Source organism: Microtus ochrogaster, chromosome 7 (assembly GCF_000317375.1).
Source record: "Microtus ochrogaster isolate Prairie Vole_2 chromosome 7, MicOch1.0, whole genome shotgun sequence".
NCBI lineage: Eukaryota > Metazoa > Chordata > Mammalia > Rodentia > Cricetidae > Microtus > Microtus ochrogaster.
In genome coordinates, this window is record NC_022014.1 from 17,875,335 (window position 1) to 17,893,034 (window position 17,700).

At 50.1% G+C, this 17,700-nt stretch overlaps 1 protein-coding gene across 2 annotated transcripts in view; it reads left to right on the forward strand.

Annotated features, from left to right (window-relative positions):
* The window catches only part of Asic2 (acid sensing ion channel subunit 2), a 1,090,353-nt gene that overhangs the window by 801,917 nt on the left and 270,736 nt on the right, over positions 1-17,700 (forward strand). Inside the window, exon 1 of one of the 2 annotated variants that reach the window (XM_005349397.2) lies at positions 6,208-8,248. The exons of the other annotated variant lie outside the window; for it this stretch is intronic. Coding sequence (XP_005349454.1) covers positions 7,541-8,248 — 708 coding nt within the window. The 5' untranslated portion in view covers positions 6,208-7,540. Of the gene's footprint in view, positions 1-6,207; positions 8,249-17,700 lie in introns of those variants that run through there. 2 annotated transcript variants of the gene reach the window in all.

Sequence of the window (17,700 nt, forward strand, 5' to 3'; positions counted from 1 at the left end):
ATTATTACAGAGGCTCCCTTTGTCTTTCAGAGCTATGTGGATATAGTTAGTACTCATTTCAAAATGGAGCAGGCGTGTGTGTGTGTGTGTGTGTGTGTGTGTGTGTGTGTTGCTGGAGATGGAACCCACGTCCTTACACATGCTAGGGACACGCTCTATGGGTAAACTGCATCCCACCATTTCAAAGAGGATTTTAAAAACAGTCGTCTGAGAGGGTGAACAAAGGATGATCATAAGATCAGACCTGCGGTTGGTCCTGCTTTTATCAGTGCCAAGCTGCATGGCTGCTTACAGAAAGCCCCCCCCCCAACTTTCTAGGCCTCTTCAATTGAAACAAAGGGAAAGAACTCGGTTTTCTATGAAGTTCCAGGTCTCAGCTTTGGGGATTGCAGTGCTGCAGCCAGGCAGCTTCTGACGCTGTGCAGATGGCGACAAAGCCTTTCTGCAGACATCGACCCTCTGTTCTTCCTTCTGGGAGTCACAGGCCCCCATGTCTGATTGATAGGGTAAGATACCAGCTGTGGAGTGCAAGGAAGAGCACAGGAAAAGGGAGTGCTGAGAGCTTAGGTGTGCACACATAGTGACGATGACAGAATATGATGGAAGGCGCAAAGGACGGAGCCCCAGCCACAGTGTCAGGCCACGGGGTGAGGGATTAGTAAATGAGTGAGTGTACATACGATGAGCTATGGTCACAGGAAGTCTTTCTCAGTCTCTTCACACCAGTGAGAGAAACTCCATCGTAACTGTTGGACATTTGCTCAGGTCCTGTGATGGTACAGACACCTCCATGGCTCCAGGAGTTCCAAAGCCACCTTCAGCACAGGATAGGGCAGTGTAAGAACAATGTGATGCTTTGGGCACAGATTGGGGAGCTCAAAAGAGGAGAGAGGTGGAAAGGGGAGGAAAAAAGGAAGGCAGAACCACTGATAGCCACAAGGGAGAAACTAAGAGAAAGAGCAAGGATGTAGGTTTGCAGTGGAACCACAAAACCCTTATCACGCTTTGTCTGTGAGTTCTAATGCTAAAAGCAAAGCGAGCTAATTCTGCAGTATCGTTCTAAAGGAAAACATACTTAGTGTTTTAGGCCAGGACACCAAGAAGCCATTGTCCTACGTCTGGGTGGCCATCCATATCACCCCCAAAGATGTAAGAAAGGTTTCTCAAGATACCTGGAACAAAGACCAGGGGTAAGAAGGGCAAGACCCAGTGCAGGATTTGTATGCTCACCAGATGAAAGGCTAGAGACTTTAGCATAAGGAGACCAGCACTCAGGACCTCCACCCCCACAGCAGAACTACACAAGAAACAGTCGAAAGAGCCAGGGACACCTCCTGCGGAAAACAAGGCAGGCCAGAGGACATCAGGCAACTGGATGCAAGGGTCCCTTCAGCACTGAAGGACTGTGATTCCGTAGAGTAACTGAGGTTCCCATATGAGAGGGAGATCTTACCATTTTGTAAGGCTCTCCGTGAAAGAGGTCCTAGAAATGGGAGAACTTCACAAGAAGGGTTTCACCCAGAGCTCTATGATAGAAGCAGCCTAAAGCAACCAAGAGGCCTCCCATTGGAGGGGGCGGGCAGAGCGAAATGGACTCTGATGCCCGACTGGTAGGGCCTGGGAGTAAACAGGAACCCCAGTGAAGCTTGGGAAAGACAAAGAAGTCACAGATCTGATATTCCATTGTCTCACTGCAAAGAAACACTGTGACCAAGGCAGCTAATGTAATAGAAAGCATTTAATTGGAGCTCGCTTACAGTTTCAGAGGTTTAGTCCAATTATCATCATGGTGGGGAGCATGAAAGCACAGCCAGGCCCTAGAGCAGTACTGAGAGCTACATCCTGATCTGCAGGCAGAGAGTGGAAGAGACACTGGGCCAGGCTCGGACTTTTGAAACCTCAAAGCCCACCGCAGTCATAAAGACGGGTAACTGCTGATGTGGCCTCACACACTTATCGGCCCCAAACTTAGGGGCCAAGGCAGGAGAATGAGAAGTTTAAAGTCAGACTGGACTACATGGCAAAACCTTCCCCCAAAACAAATAGAAACCAAAACCAATCCAAGTCTTATTTTAAGACAGAAAAGAACTTATAATTGTGGTGGTGGATGCAGTCCAGGATGTGGACGGAGTCCTGGGAAGACCCTCCTGTCCCACACAGGACATTACACAGGATGTCAGGTGCCAGGTATGGATTTGTAGATGTTGGACTGATAAGGAAGCAAAAAAAAAAAAACCTTTTCTTAAAAGCTGATTATGGGGGTGTTATAGTATTATAGTAATATATATATATATATTTTCCGAGACAGGGTTTCTCTGTGGCTTTGGAGCCTGTCCTGGAACTAGCTCTGTAGACCAGGCTGGTCTCGAACTCACAGAGATCCGCCTGCCTCTGCCTCCCGAGTGCCGGGATTAAAGGTGTGCGCCACCACCGCCCGGCCAGTACTATATTTTTTATTTCTTTGTGGAGAGGGTGTGATGGTTAGCTTATATACAATCTTATTCATTTGTTTGTCTGCCCAAGAAAATCCACCAGGATTGAACAGTTATGACATAGGAGTCATTGTGCTTGAGGAACAAGGGGTTGAGCCCAGCTCTCTGAATGCAAACCCTGTTCTTCTGCTTAGTAGCTGTGTGGGGTCGAGGGAGCCTCTCTGTGGTAAAAGTTCCTCTTCTCTGGAATAGATAAAAATTAATATTTTTCTAAGATTAAACACTTCGAACACTTATGAAACTTATTTTAGTGTAAAACCTTTAAAATTATCCCCCCTTTGGCTTAGGAAGGATGGTGATGGAGATGGTGATTAGAACCCAGTTCAAATCCTGCTCCCAGCTTTAGTTCAACAATAGTAGGAGGATGACCAAAATTCCTTCCTTAAAGGACTGGAGGTGGACATGAGGTAAAGTATGTGTTGTTCTATGTTTGGCATGTAATTTTATTTTTAGAAATATTCTTCCTTTCCCCATTCTATTCCCCTGTATCACTGGGGGGGGGGATCTCATCAATATGTCTAGACACTGAGATAAGAGGCAGGGTAGTGCCGGGTGGTGGTGGCGCACGCCTTTAATCCCAGCACTCGGGAGGCAGAGGCAGGCTGATCTCTGTGAGTTCGAGACCAGCCTGGTCTACAAGAGCTAGTTCCAGGACAGGCTCCAAAACCACAAAGAAACCCTGTCTCGAAAAACCACAAAAAAAAAAAAAAAAAAAAAAAAAGAGGCAGGGTAGTTACTGTCCTCAAAAGGCTCAGAGGCCTCAGGAAAGGCCTGGACATACACAATGACCTGTGCTATGATGAGAACTACCACTGGGACAACAGCACGAGGTGTTTGTGTGTTGGGATCATAGCAATAGAAAGACCAGTCAACAGAATACACAAAGGGAGCCATCCCTTGGGAGGCAATGGAATTTGGAGGGAGAATTTTGCTGGGCTGACCAAAGAACTGAGGAGGGAGGGGCATCTCTGTTACCTAGGGGACATGCTGAACATGCGGTCATCAAGAGAGGCACTATCTTTGTTTGGAGTCACATTTTCTTTTTCCATGCCAAGACCCATGGAGGCCTAAGCAAAATGTCCCCATTGTACATGCTGTCCATTTGGAGGATGGACAGGGGATACAGGGTGAAGGTGACACTTGGTCAACCTACAGTGGCATGTGTACATCTTGAGGAGAAAAGAAAAGCCCCTAACAGCAGGACCAACCAGAATGGCTTTTGACAAAGCAGGGCATTGTGCCACTCCAGAGAAAGAAAGATGGGAGATGTCACACGCTTGTGGTGTCTGCTTCAACAGTAGCTGCATCCAGGCTACCTCCTTGGTCAGAAGAAGTCCCTGAATTCCTGGGCAGGAATCCTGCATCCAAGATGGTAGTATAAGAGCAGGAGTTTTTGTAGGGGCTGTGGAACACAGACGCCTGCAGAACTTCCTCCTAACCATTAGCTAACAGACTCAGAGAAACCAGGAAACCAGATCCAAAACTGACCCCCAGCACTGCCCAGCAGTGACAGTTTCTTCCCCAGGTATATGAAAAGGGCTTCCATGAGCCAGGTGGCAGTGGCTTGTTCCTTTAATCCAGAGGCAGAGGCAGGCAGATCTCTGTGAGTTCCAGGCCATCCTGGTCTACAGAGTGAATTCCAGGGCAGCCAGGGCAACATAGAGAAATTGTCTTAAAAACAAAACAAAATTAAAATAATAAATTAAAAGGAAAAGGGCCTTCCGGTGTGTGTAGCTATGTGCTTGGAGTATGAGCATGGACACCTATACACATAGCATGTGTATTGTCTGCATGTGTACTTGATTGTGAATACATGAGTTATGAGTAATAGATGGTTGTGTATATTTGTATCCTGTGTACATGTGTACAGTGTACAATGTGTATTGTACATATGTGTAAGATATATGGCATGCATGTTTATGTGCATGTTCCTTATGTGTCACATGTATTTGTGTGGTTGTCTGAACCATGCAGGACTTGTGTATATGTATAGTGTGTGCCGGTGTTTGTGGACAAGTGTGCTGTGTATGTACATATGGATGTGTGGCTGAGTGAGAGGGAGGAGCTCAGAGACCCTCTTCTCCAGAGCCTAGGTACAGGAGTTATTCCATGGAAGGGAAGCCCCCAAGCCAGTGGGGATAGCAAAGCCACTCTAGCCCTATTTGCCTCCTGCATGGAGATCACAGATCTGGCTGAATGAGCACTAAAGTTGTGAATTCCTCCTCTTCCCAAATATTCCATCCCCAGGTCTCCTATCCCAGAATTCTGATGCACCACCCACAGGGATATCTGTCTCCTCAGGGTCCTTCATGCATTGTATCTGCTCTCAGAAATGTCTTGAAACCCTTTTTATCCCATAGTAAGGGAAGACAGAGGGCTGACTGTCACTGTGATGTTTAGAAAGTCTGTGTAGAGTCCTGCGGACCCTGCATACCCAGGCAGCCACAGGAGCAGAATCCCAGCCCTATCTCAGTGTCTTGAAAGAGGTCTTGTCTTAGTCAGGGTTTCTATCGTTGTGACACAACACCATGACCAAAAAAGCAAGTTGGGGAGGAAAAGGGTTTTCAGCTTGCTGTTAATCACTGAAGGAAGTCAGGACAGGAACTCAAACAGGGCAGGAACCTGGAGGCAGGAGCTGATGGAGAGGCCATGGAGGAGTGCTGCTTACTGGATTGCTTCACAGAGCTTGCCCAGCTTGCTTTCTTATAGAACCCAGGACAACCAGCCGAGGGATGGCACCACCCACCACTGGCTGGGTCCTCCCCCATTGACCGCTAATTTAGAAATGTCTTCTAGCTGGATCTTGTGGAAGTATTTCCTCAACTGAGGCTCCTTCTTCTTTGATGGCTCTAATTGTGTCAAACGACACACAGATCTAGCCAGTGCAGACCTCTTGAAACAAGGCTAAAGACGACAAGACCCAATGGGACATCCAGCTAACTACTGCCCAGCTGTGCTGCCTTGGGCAAGCCCTGGCCTCTCTCATCACTTAGGAAATGGAGCCTGTTGTAATCACAAACCTCATTCAGAGCCCCCAAGAAAGTTAAGTTAAGGCACAATATTTAAAAAGGCAGCATCAAAGGTTTATAAGTGTCCAGGAGTTAGTGGAAGGCTTGGGTGCTTCTCGGAGGGAGAATAATGGAGCCTCTTGTCTAGGGAAGCCGCCCCCTTTACCACCCTTCCCTTCCCTCCACCACCAGGGAGAGAAGGGGCTGGGACACTTGGTAAGTTTCTAGAGATAGAGAGGAAGAGCTGTCCCTGCCAGAAGTCCTGTAACTCCTCCCAACATCTGAGCACACAGTCCTTTCTAAACACCCATACACATGCAAATCAGAAACTACACCATTCATACCTAACACCAAGGACATGCATATGCAGAGCATACAGCCCATCATAGGCACTTTTCCACTTATGACACATCCCAGCAGCCGCAGTACATCACCCACAGGCAGTCTCACGAATTCAAGAGTTTGGCACAAATGCCCGTTCGCATATAAACAGTTCACATCCTACACAGCTCCAGCACGACACTGCACTCACACTTGCTCAAGTGCCCAGGCTGCACAGCCCCTTCTTTCTCTAGCCCATCTCACACGCCCAGGCGTCCCTCACTTCTTTGCACAAGATTGCACATAAACACAATGTTTTTACTACTTTCAATCTCTTTCGCAAGCCGGCACAACCGGCCACATCTGTGCTCTCCCCTTCTCCCACACAACTCCAGCAAGAGGCTTCCCACTTGGTGTGCAGCGGCCACAGTGGCCAGGAATTAAAATGCAGCAAGGAGGAGCCGGGAGCGTCAGCACCGCCTCTCCAGGAGCGCACAGCGCTCGCCGCGGCCGCCGCCGCCCCGCCCGCCCGGAGCCGTGGGGCCAGCCAGCGCAGTAGCAGGTGCTCAGAGACCAGCCGCGCCAGCCTCGCGCGGCTGCTGCCCAAGTTCGCCCGGGGCCCGAGGAGGGCCGGGCCATTGATAGAGGAGCGCAGCCGCAGCCGTTATCACTGCCACCGCCATCGTGGACTTGGAGTCTTGTGAGGAGATCGGCCCACGGAGCAGCGAGCTCGGAACAGCAGCGAGTCCGGATTAGCCCCAGGAGGTGTTGCCTGGGCTCCGCAGTTCCCAGCTCCCGGCGCCTGGGGAGGAGAAGAGGCAAGGAGCAGCGCAGCTGTGCTTTTCTGGAGACTGTCCGTACCGAGAGGAGAAACGATAGTTCCCCGGAACCAGCAACCTTGGAGGGGCCCGGCAGCGAGTGGCTTTCCGCAGGACTCCCTGAAAAGCCCCCCGGCCCCAGACCGTCACAGTAGACACCTCACGGGACTCAGGAACTGGACTTGGAGAAGCCTGGGACCGTCTCGGCGGAAGGCAGCCCCCGTAGTCGTGAGAAAGAAGGGTCCTGGAGGAAAGGGAAGGAGGAAGTCGCCAGTCGGCGACCACTCACCCCAGTACACACCCACCCCACCCGCCGAGCCTGGAACCGCGGAGCGCCTCTGGGGGCGCTCGTTCCTTGGCGCCTTCTCTCGCATGTCCCAGCGCCGCTGGGCTACCGGCCAGACTGGTGGGGTCCCCGGGACTGTTCAAACCAGGCATGGTCGTCCAGTGGCCCCTCTGTAGGCATCAGTGTAAAAACTGGGGTTAGTCGGTGCAGGGGGACTCAGCTCAGGGTCCCCCGAGGTCCAGATCGAGGGGAGGACGGCGGGCACAGCGCCCAGCGATTGGAAAGGCGGCTCCCACTGGGGCCCCTCCGGAGGTAGTGCCCGGTAACTCGCATCCTCCTGGAAGACTCGGGGCTAGCAGAGCCTGGGAGGCACTCGGGGGAGGCCAGAGCCAGGGGCGGCGGGCCGGGGCTGTACTCAGTCCCGGGCGAGCGCCCGCGGAGGCGGCGGTGGCAACGCCGGGAGGGCATGCCGCGCCACCGGAGCTCCTGTCGGGCGCAGGCTTCCCTGGCGCAGGCTGCGCGTGGCTGCTGCTACTCCCACTGCTGCTGCGGACTCCCATGGCGGCTCCGCCCGACCGGGGCCGCCGCCGCTGTCGCCAGCCTCGGGCTGAATGAATGAGTCGGAGCGGCGGAGCCCGGCTGCCCGCGACCGCTCTCACCGGCCCGGGACGCTTCCGTATGGCCCGCGAGCAGCCGGCGTCCGCGGCGGTGGCGGCAGCCAGGCAGCCCGGGGGCGACCGGAGTGGCGATCGGGCACTGCAGGGGCCAGGGGTTGCCCGCAGGGGGCGGCCGTCACTGAGTCGCACTAAATTGCACGGGCTGCGGCACATGTGCCCGGGGCGCACGGCGACGGGAGGCTCCTTCCAGCGGCGGGCGCTGTGGGTGCTGGCCTTCTGCACGTCTCTCGGCTTGCTGCTGTCCTGGTCTTCGAACCGTCTGCTCTACTGGCTCAGCTTCCCGTCACACACTCGAGTGCACCGCGAGTGGAGCCGCCAGTTGCCGTTCCCCGCCGTCACCGTGTGCAACAACAACCCGCTGCGCTTCCCGCGCCTCTCCAAGGGGGACCTCTACTACGCGGGCCACTGGCTGGGGCTGCTGCTGCCCAACCGCACGGCGCGCCCGCTGGTCAGCGAGCTGCTGCGGGGTGACGAGCCGCGCCGCCAGTGGTTCCGCAAGCTGGCCGACTTCCGCCTCTTCCTGCCGCCGCGCCACTTCGAGGGCATCAGCGCTGCCTTCATGGACCGCCTGGGCCACCAGCTGGAGGACATGCTGCTCTCCTGCAAGTACCGGGGCGAGCTCTGTGGCCCGCACAACTTCTCCTCAGTGAGTTGCCCTCCGCGCAAACCCGCCCCTTCTGACCCCGCGCTTCCCAGGAGTCCTGAGGCTCTTAGTTGGGCCCCTAGGGACTGGACACCAGGCCCCTGTGAGTGTCACCGTTTCCTGACTGGGTGTCACCGCTTCTCAGTGCCCAGGCAGAACCGCTCTTGAGTCCCTTGAGTCTTCAGGTGGTGGGGAACTTGAGCTTAGCTCTGTCTAGGAAGTCACCTCAATACTTAATACTGTTGGGTCCAGTGTCAGCCCCAGAACTCCTCCCGCTATTATCTATGGCTCCCGCTCTGAATAGGGTTCATGGGTCTCAAAGCTATTGCTCTCTGTCTGGGCTTTAGAGTTGTCTTAAATGGAGGCTTGTTGTCTGTGAGGAGAACAAATACAAAACCTTCCAAAAATAGGCTAACAGGAGAATCCCGCAGAATTCTTAAGACAGCTTAAGATCCCAAGCAGTTTATGGTTTCAGAGTTCCACACAAAATGCAGGAGGAAACTCCCAGAAGGTTAACGAACACCAAAGTTGTGGCCCCCCTTTGAGGAAGTGGCACCGGTCTGCTGATTTGGAGAAACACTGTAGAGGAGCTCACCAAAGTTGTGGGCCTCTTGGAGGCAGTGGCATCCTTCTGCTGATTTGGGGACTCCGCACCCACCCCATCCCACTCCCCGCCACCCCTGTAAGGTGTTAGTGTGGCTCTTCCTGGTTGGAGGAATAGCCTGAAGCTGGGAAAGTTGGGGGGGGGGTCACAAGTGCAAACAGCCAGGGCCAAGAGAAGCTGTGCTAAGGATTTGTGAGCCATTTGCTGCGCTGCTTCCCCCACACTGTGGGTCTGGAGACCGCAGATGTCAGGCAGAAGGTAGCTGCCTTGTGCAGTCTGTCTCAGAAGAGCTCTGGTGCCAGGCCCCAGCGTGGTGCGAGCCCGTCCAGCATTTTCTGTGTAAATGCGCCTCAGGTGGGCTTGGGCTTTTCTACCCATGCAGGGAAGGTCGGTGTGCGTTTGTGAGCAGAACTGGCAGAATGCGCTCGCCTGATGGTTTCGTTGCTGACAAAGCTTTTCCCGGGATGGCAGAGTTGCCACGGTTTCAACAGGTGTTGGGTTGATGCCAGTCTCTGATTGGCTATTCTAGTTATTTCTTGTCTGAGATGCCACCCTCAGCTTCAGTCTTAACTCTGTTGATTTTTGCTATCTGAATATAGAGTAAATCTGAATTATTCCTCTCTATCACATTCCATGTTTGGGGGGAGGGCTTTTCAGCTGCCCTTCAGACTGTCTCCCACTTGAGACTCACTGCCTTAGCAAGCAGGGAATGCTGTTAACATATGCTTCTACAAGGCTTCTTTCAGAACCTCAAGTGTAGTCCATAGAGGCCAACGAATTTGGGCAGCAACTCCTGTGGTCAGTCATTTTTTTGACTGACCACTGGTGAACAACTTCTAGTGCTAGACTGAAGTTCAAGGTTACATCTAAGTATCAGCTCTAAGTTGCCTGACATACAGCCTCTTCAATGCAATTCTGCATTGGACAATTGGTTTTCAAAGCATATTGAATTGCTGTCTGACGCCAGGACTCCCTTCCAATATCACAGCAGACCTGAGCTAGCAATGGCTTTCATTCCTATATTTAAAATGAGGAGTGAACTGCGAAGAGCAGTCTCATGCTGGAAATCAGCAAGTTCAAAGTCTAACTTAGCATGAAGTCACGGGAAGCCCTTCCTCTCTACTCCTGGGCCTAGCTCCTATTGGAAAAACCTGAGTAAGAATCTTGTCTCCTACCCTGACCACCTCCCCGTAAGTCCCATGCCTTCTCAAAGCTAGGAGAAGGGAAGAGGAGCCTTCCCAGGTGGCTCAGGTAGATAGTCTAACCTAACTCTGCATGCTGAAGACACACCACCTGGCTTCAGCCTCCATGGCAGCCATGGGCACGAGTTGTGTGGGGCAGGAAGTAAGGAGCTGAGGACAGCAGGGTCCTTCCACAGGATCATACAGTTTCTCCCAATCAGAATTTGTCAGCCACACCCACTGAAGGGAAAGTACTAACTTCCATCCCCAAAGGCTTGTGCCCTAGGGATTCAAAGTGACCCTGGTGGACTGTGATTTGGGTTCTGACCTGGAAGTTTCTAGTTCTATAAGAAGGCATGATGTAGGGTTTTTTTTCCACCTGTAGACTTCAGAAGCTACTTCAGGGGAGTTCGTGACACTGAGCACATCCATCGGGAAGGCTTTCTTCTAACTGCCTTTGCCATCCTTGGTGGAGTAGCCCAGTGATGCAGAAGCTGAGGGCAGGAATTCTTGGGTCACATACATGGCTGCTCAGATCCTGAGTCTATGAGTGTGTGTATGTGTGTGTGAGAGAGAGAGAGAAGGAGAGAGAGAGAGAGAGAGAGAGAGAGAGAGAGAGAGAGAGAGAGAGAGAGAGAGAGAGAGAGAGAGAGAGAGAGAGAGAGAGATTTCTTTGGCTTGGAGCCTTTCCACTCCACTAAGCACCACTAAAAATAAATATTAATAATAATAATAATAATTAATAATAAATATTATTATTAATAATTAATAATAGCAACAGCCAGCTTTCTTCCCATTCGTCTCTACTTCCCTGCGCATGTCACTGTACCTAAGTCTGTGCTTGCCTCCTCCTTCAGACAAGGGAAGGAATTATCTAGTTCTACCGCTGTCTCCAGCTCCCAGCACAGAACCTGACACATAGCAGATGCCCAGGAGAAGCTTGGGAAATGAGTGTCTTCATGAGGTATCTGCAGGATCGTCTGTCTTCTTGGGTCTAGGCTGGCTCCTTCTAGCATTGCTGGTGGGTACCTGGCAGCCTGTGGTGTAGGAGCAAGCTGTTAAGCAGTTACCAGGCACCCAGGATTCCCAGGTTGTCAGATAATAGATAGAGCAACAAGTGAAGGGTGGGGCTTTTACAGGAGGTGGTCTGGCAGTGTGCCAGCTGTCTCTCATTAGTCCCACGGTCTGAAAACAAACACCAATGGGAGAGAAATTTATTGCCCAGGGCAGTCCGTTGGGTTCATTCTCCAGGCCCATTCTGGGCATGTTCACTGATGGCCCTGGATTTGTTAAACTGGGCAAGGTTTCATCACTCAGCAGTCAGGCAGAGCAGTGCCCGCTTCTGAAAGCCTGTGTTGTTTCCCTGGCATCGGCCATGAACCTCGGCTCTGCACACGCTGGCTCCACTGTAGCTCCTGGCATTGGAGACAGAAGTCTGGGCAGGAAGCAGAGCTGTGAGGCAGAGCTCTGAGAGCCCTGGGGCTTAAAGAGGAAGAGACAGACCAATGCAGGGCAGGCTCTACTTCAAGAACACGGGGCCATTGCCCTCTCTGGGAAACAGCATGCTTCAGGGGAAAGTATCAAGCAGACCTGGCCTTGGACTTTAGGTCTGTCCCTTCCTAGCTGTGTTCCCTGGGCAGACACTTTGCTTCTGAGCCTCCAGTGATAAGTTCTCCTTCCCAGATATAGGAGGGATATGTATGTGTGTGTGTGTGTGTATGTATGTATGTATGTGCAGTGACTGAATTGTGCCTGGATGGCAGTGGATGCTCAATATTCAGGAGACATTGTTACAATATAGAGAAAGAGTTAGGCACTGTGTACTGTTACCTGGTGGTAAGAGTTACTAAGTATTATCACCATAATTATAATATCTTACCATGACTGCTTAACTGAGGGAGTTGGGTATGCTCATTCTTAGCTTAGTCATCAAATCAACCAGTGCCTATTATATGTCAACTCTGTGCCAAGGTCTTTTCTAGACATTGGAGATAGAGAAGTAAGTAAGGCTTGGTAAATGCCCTTCAGGAACCTGCAGAGATGCATGAATTAGGATGAAGAGCATTCAGTGTGGACTCAGAAGTATCCAGATCAGACTGGTGACCTCTGATGGCCTCCTGGAAGAGGTGAATCTTGAAGACTAAGCAGGAGAGCAAAAGACAAAGAGAATCATGCACAGACAAGAGAGTGCAGGAGGGAGCACAAAGGTGTGAGATTGAGCAGGTGCCTTCTGGGTCCTGGGACCAGTTCAAGGTAGCTGGGGTGAGGTGGTCCTTGAAAGGTCCCAAGGCAATAGTGTGATTGTGATCGGTACCTGGGGGCCCAGCTAAAGTTTTGAAATTTACAGTAAAATTCTGACGTGTTTTTCATTTGGCTGTTAACGCTGTTGTACCTGTGTCCCGGTACCTACCTTCCGCCCTCATTTCTAAGTCCACTGGGGCTATTTCCCTTCATACCCACCTCCATATTATCCCTCTTTCTGTAGGAGCTAACCTTTAGTTCAGTTTTGGACCATTCGTACATGCTATAAGCCAAGGAAACAACATTTAGTTTTTTTTAGCACATTTTGCCACATCAAGCCAACGGTCTGTTATGAGCCAGCAATAGAAAACAAGAAATGATTTCAGTAACATATTGTTTGAAATCAGCAAATTCTGTTGAAATGCTGCTAGGCCAGGCAGTCTAGTGGCTGTGAGGATAGATAGCTTTAGGGAGGGAGTCGAGAAAAAAAAAATACTTCTGTCTTTATAGAAAGAGGAATAAATGAGCTACTACATGTAAAGTGCTTAGACCAGTTTCTGGCATCAAGCAAGCATTCAATAAATGGGAGCCGTTTCCATTTTTATTACTTGCATGAACATTTACAGTGAAGGGCAAAGGCAGATAGCATCGGGCATCTCTGACAGGCCAGACCCTGGCTGGCTTGTTGCATGTCATCTTCACAGTAACCCTGGACAGTCTGTGATAATCCGTGCTTTATAAATGGAGGAAATGTCACCCTGAGAGGATGTGCAATGTGTTTCAAGTCAAGAGCCAGCGGGTAGTAAGGCCAAGTCAAACCCAAGTTGCCATGACTGCAGGAGCCCATGCGCTCTTTGCAGCCCGATGAGAAAGGAGCAGCGTTGAGGAGGGGACAGGGGGCATTCTGTAGAAAGACCAGTCCAGCCTCATCTTAGCCCTGGCCAGCTGCGTATCTTTGGCCTCAGGACTCTCTTCTGCAGTAATAGGATATGAGCCAAATGGCCAGTGGGATTTAGCAGCAGAGTTCTCCATTCAAGTGGGCAGTCAGGGGGAAGAGGGCTCAGATGCTGCAGATGGCTGGAGCGTCTCGGCCATCCATTCCTTTTCTTTGCAGAACTGAAACAGTGATTATGGGGGGAACACAGACATTATTGAAGAGCTGGAGACAGGACGGTGATTAAATAGACATTTATACAAGACACATGAAAAGACCTCTACCAGTTATTTGACTTCAGGGAAATTAGTTTAGGGAATCCAACATAAACTCTATCCAGGTCTGCAGATATCCAAATTGACCCACATCAGGCTAATTCCGATAGTGGCTATTTGGGGGCCACTGTGGCCGGTCATGAAGGCATCAATCAGACGTCTTCCCAATCGAGAAGGGCTGGAGCAATAACCAGGCCATTTTCTCTGAACGTGCATAGCTTTGACCCCACTGATTTGGTTGGGTAGATGCTCAAATCCCATCAACCAAGGCTCGATAAATACTTACTGTGTGCCAGTAACTGACCTACCAGGATGATCATAAATCTAATCTGTTCCCGGCAAAGAGATTCGCAAAGGTCAAGGGGCTTTATCCTTTATTGTTGGCTGTGAAAGGAAGTCCCTGCCATGCCAACAGCGGGACTGGGATCTGTGTTAGGCACCTGTTCCATGTACCACAATCCCCTTTATCGGACTCTCATGAGCACTGTGGAACCCATTTCTCAGATCAGGAAAGCGAGGCTCAGGGGAATCACAGGTCACACACGAGAAAGCAGCCCCGTCAGATTTTAACCAGAGATTGACCCAGTTCTAAAGCTGCCGGCTCTCAGGTGTTGATGAAAATAAACCTTCCTGGAAGGGGATGGCTCAGTTCCCAAAGTCTTCATTGGAAGCGCTTACTGCTGGTTGGTATGGACCACAGAAGTCAGGCTGGATTCCATGACCTGCACTCCTGGAGGCAGAGATGGCTCTAAAGAGTGAGAGCCCAGCCTGAACTTGCCATCCCCCTGCTCCGGCAGCCACGGACAGCAGCAGCTTTGTGGGAGGGGAGGGGCTCAAGAGTAGGAACTTCTCCTGGTGTCCTGGTCTGCTCTGAATGGTCCTTTTCAGTCTTTCAAGGAAACCGATAACTTGAAAACCTACTGGTTGCCAAAGTGAGAACCCACTCAGGCCAGCTCTAACAAATGATCGGAACATGAACTGTTGGTCAAACAGAGACGGAGGATGAGCTGAGGAAGTTAGTTCCCCAGAGCATGTCAAAAGTGTCCCTTTCTCCCTGTTACAAACGAGGAAACTGACATACAGGTAGATTCCTGGCCCACTGTCACAGAAAAGAAATGTTGATCTCAGGGTCCCAAAGTCAGCATTCTTTGTACTACACCATAGCCATTACCTTTTGACCAAACAAGCCTGCATCTCTCATCCTCCCAGTCTAGGGAGGAAACTGTAACACACATCCCATCTCGTTTACCCCTGCAGTGATGGAGGATACCTATTGCTTGACGACAGATACCAAAGAAGGAAGTGTCTTGCCCAGCATCACACACAGGAAATAGAAGAATAGGTAAAATTTGAGTTCAGTTTCCCTAAGAAACATTATAGGTTGAGCTATATATATTACATGGCAAGATTCCTAGGTCTCCACACAGGCATGCTGATTCGATAGGTAGGGGCAGGGCCTGGCAAGTATTTCTCGCAAGCTCCTAATGACGTGGACGATGCTAGTCCGTGATCCGCTCTTTGAGATGCAAGGTTGTGAACGTCTTGAAGCTCCAGAAAATCAAGGGGAAGCCGCTGGTGCAGCTCTCAGTCATGCCAGTTCCCAGGTCCTGTAAAAGTCTACCGGGGCACAGCATTCTATTGTAGAGAAAGGTCTAGGGAGGAATGCTAGAATCACTGGGAAACACAGCTGCAGCCTCTGCTATAGCAAATCTGGGTCAGTAGAGGGCTATGGGCCCAGCCAGAGCATCCACCAAACCAAAGTGCCAAGCTACCAGCGTTGGTATAGTAGAGGTTGCCCCAATCAATGCTGCTTCCGCTGCTGCACCTGCCACTCAGTTCCTTGGGGAGCTTGACAGATACCCCTCCCTAGACTCCTATCTTTCCTCCACTTCAGGAGCAAGGCCCCATAAAATTCAAGTCTCAAATGCCCTGAGCAATGGTTCCATGAAGTTGCCTGTGTCCCCCTCCCTAGAGCCTGTGACTGTCTTACCTATACAGACTGGATGGAATAAGAATTTGACATGAGATCATACTGGGTTATCTGGGTGAGCCCATTGTGATCATAGGTCCTTGTAAGTTAGAAAAAGAAGGCAGTCTTGGTGGTGCAAGCCTGTAATCCTAGATACTTGGGAGGCTGAGGCAGAGGGATCATAACTTCGAGGACTACCTGGGCTAAAGAATAAGTTCAAGTTCAGCCTGGGCATCTTAAATGAGAGTGTGTCTCTAAATAAAATGGAAAAAAAAAGGAGGGCTAGGGATACAGCTTGCTGATAGTGTGCTTGCCTGGCATGTTTGAGACTCTGGCTAAAAGCTTTGGTACTGAGGAGGGAAAGGAATTGGGAGGGAGAAGAAGAGAGGGAGAGGAGGGAGGAAATCAGAAAGAAAGGACTGGATGTCAGAGAGGGATATTTAAGCCCTGCAGCAGAACTTAGTCAAAGACAGAGATTTGAAGTGATGGTTTTGAAGACACGGGAGGTGGCCATGACAGCAGCTCCTAAAAGCTGGAAAAGGCAAGAAAAAAAAAAAAAGATTGCTCTGAGACCTCAAGGTGAAGCACAGCCTGTGGACACCTTGAAAAAGGCCAGTAAGACGATAAACATGTGGTGTTTGAAGTGGCTACAGTTTGTGTAATTTGTTTCCGAGAAATCAGAAGCTTGTATCAGCCAAATGGCTTCAGAAGTATAAAATGTATTCTAGTTCAGGCCATCATCCACTGTCGTGAGCCAGACTGGGTAGTTAAGGGTCAGGGCCTTCCTTAAAAAGCAAAAGAATTTGTAACAAACACATATCTGTTTTCCAGAGAAGCATGGGAATAATTTAATTACACTTATATCCATGCAAAGCTTGGGAATTTATGCCCCGGAAACAGGAAAAAGGCATTGGGGCAAAGTGGATCAGGAGGAAAGAATCAGGCAGACTCAAGTTCAAATCCCAGCTCCTCCAGGTGTTAAGTGAGTAGCTGGTGGGAACTGCTTATCTCATTTGTAAAACCCAGATCACACCCCCCCATGTGTGATCGTTATGAAATTTAAATCTAGTATATTGATCTGTTACAATTTGTTTATCGAGAATCAGTCGTGGACTACTGATAAAATTTGACTGTCAGTACAGAAGGTGTGACGGCTTGGGTATATAAATGCATCAAAGAGATGTGTAGTAGGTCCTAGTGTCTTCCTCAATAGGTGACAATCTCACTTCTTCCAAAAAGGTCCTCCAAGGCTCCAGAGGAACAGCCTCCTACTGTGTCACATGTCACTGTGCAAGTTTTACATCACATTTCTCTGGGCAAGCTGGTGACTTTAGTATCAAGTTCAGAATTAAAATTCTGAGTGGGGGAGGTGGGGGGATGATTCAGTTGATCATGTGCTTATCAAGAAAGCTTGAAGAACTGAGTTTGCATTCCCAACACTCACATAAAACCCCATGTGGTAAGAGTGACTGTACTATAGCACTGGGGACAATCCCTGGAGCTTGCTGGCCATCCAGTCTAGCCAATCAGTGAGCTACAGGCTCAGTGAGAGACTGTCTCAAAAAAAAAAAAAACTGTGGAGAAATAACTAAGAAAGACACCTGATAGGATCTCTGTTTTCCATGTATGACTGCAAATACACGTATGTGCGCGTGCACATACACACACACACACACAAACAAACACACACACGCACAATTAGAAATAAAGTGAATCTAAAACTACAGACGGAATCAGAGAGGGTGGCCAAGCTGTCACCGAGGCACTGGCGATCCACTCTCAGCCTAGCATGCGTCAGCTTGCCTTGCGTGGTTTCTACCCCCAAAGCATCAGATTCTCCCTGCGTGAACTCTCTCCGTCCCACATCTGTATTCTGGCCACCCCCTTCCGATTCTGATGGCGCATTTGATCTGAAAGTTGTTGATACTCTGATCTCTGAAAGTGAAGGGTTTAATCTTCTCTTGGAACCCCTCCCAACAAAAATTATTTTCCCACTTTGAAATGGCACGGGCATTCACTGTGAACTCTAATCCATAAATCTGAGCCTACTGCCCAGGAAAGTAGATGAGGTTTGATTCTGCTTCTCAGCACAGCCTCACAGAGCAAATTATGGAAAGAATTTGATTTATAGAAGCACCTCAAAGGCTCTGGAGTGAGACGCGTGTTTATTCACTTTATTACCATTTATTTTACACTATCTCTTTATGCTCCCTGCACATGCATTTGAAGGACTATTTGGATAGATGCTTAT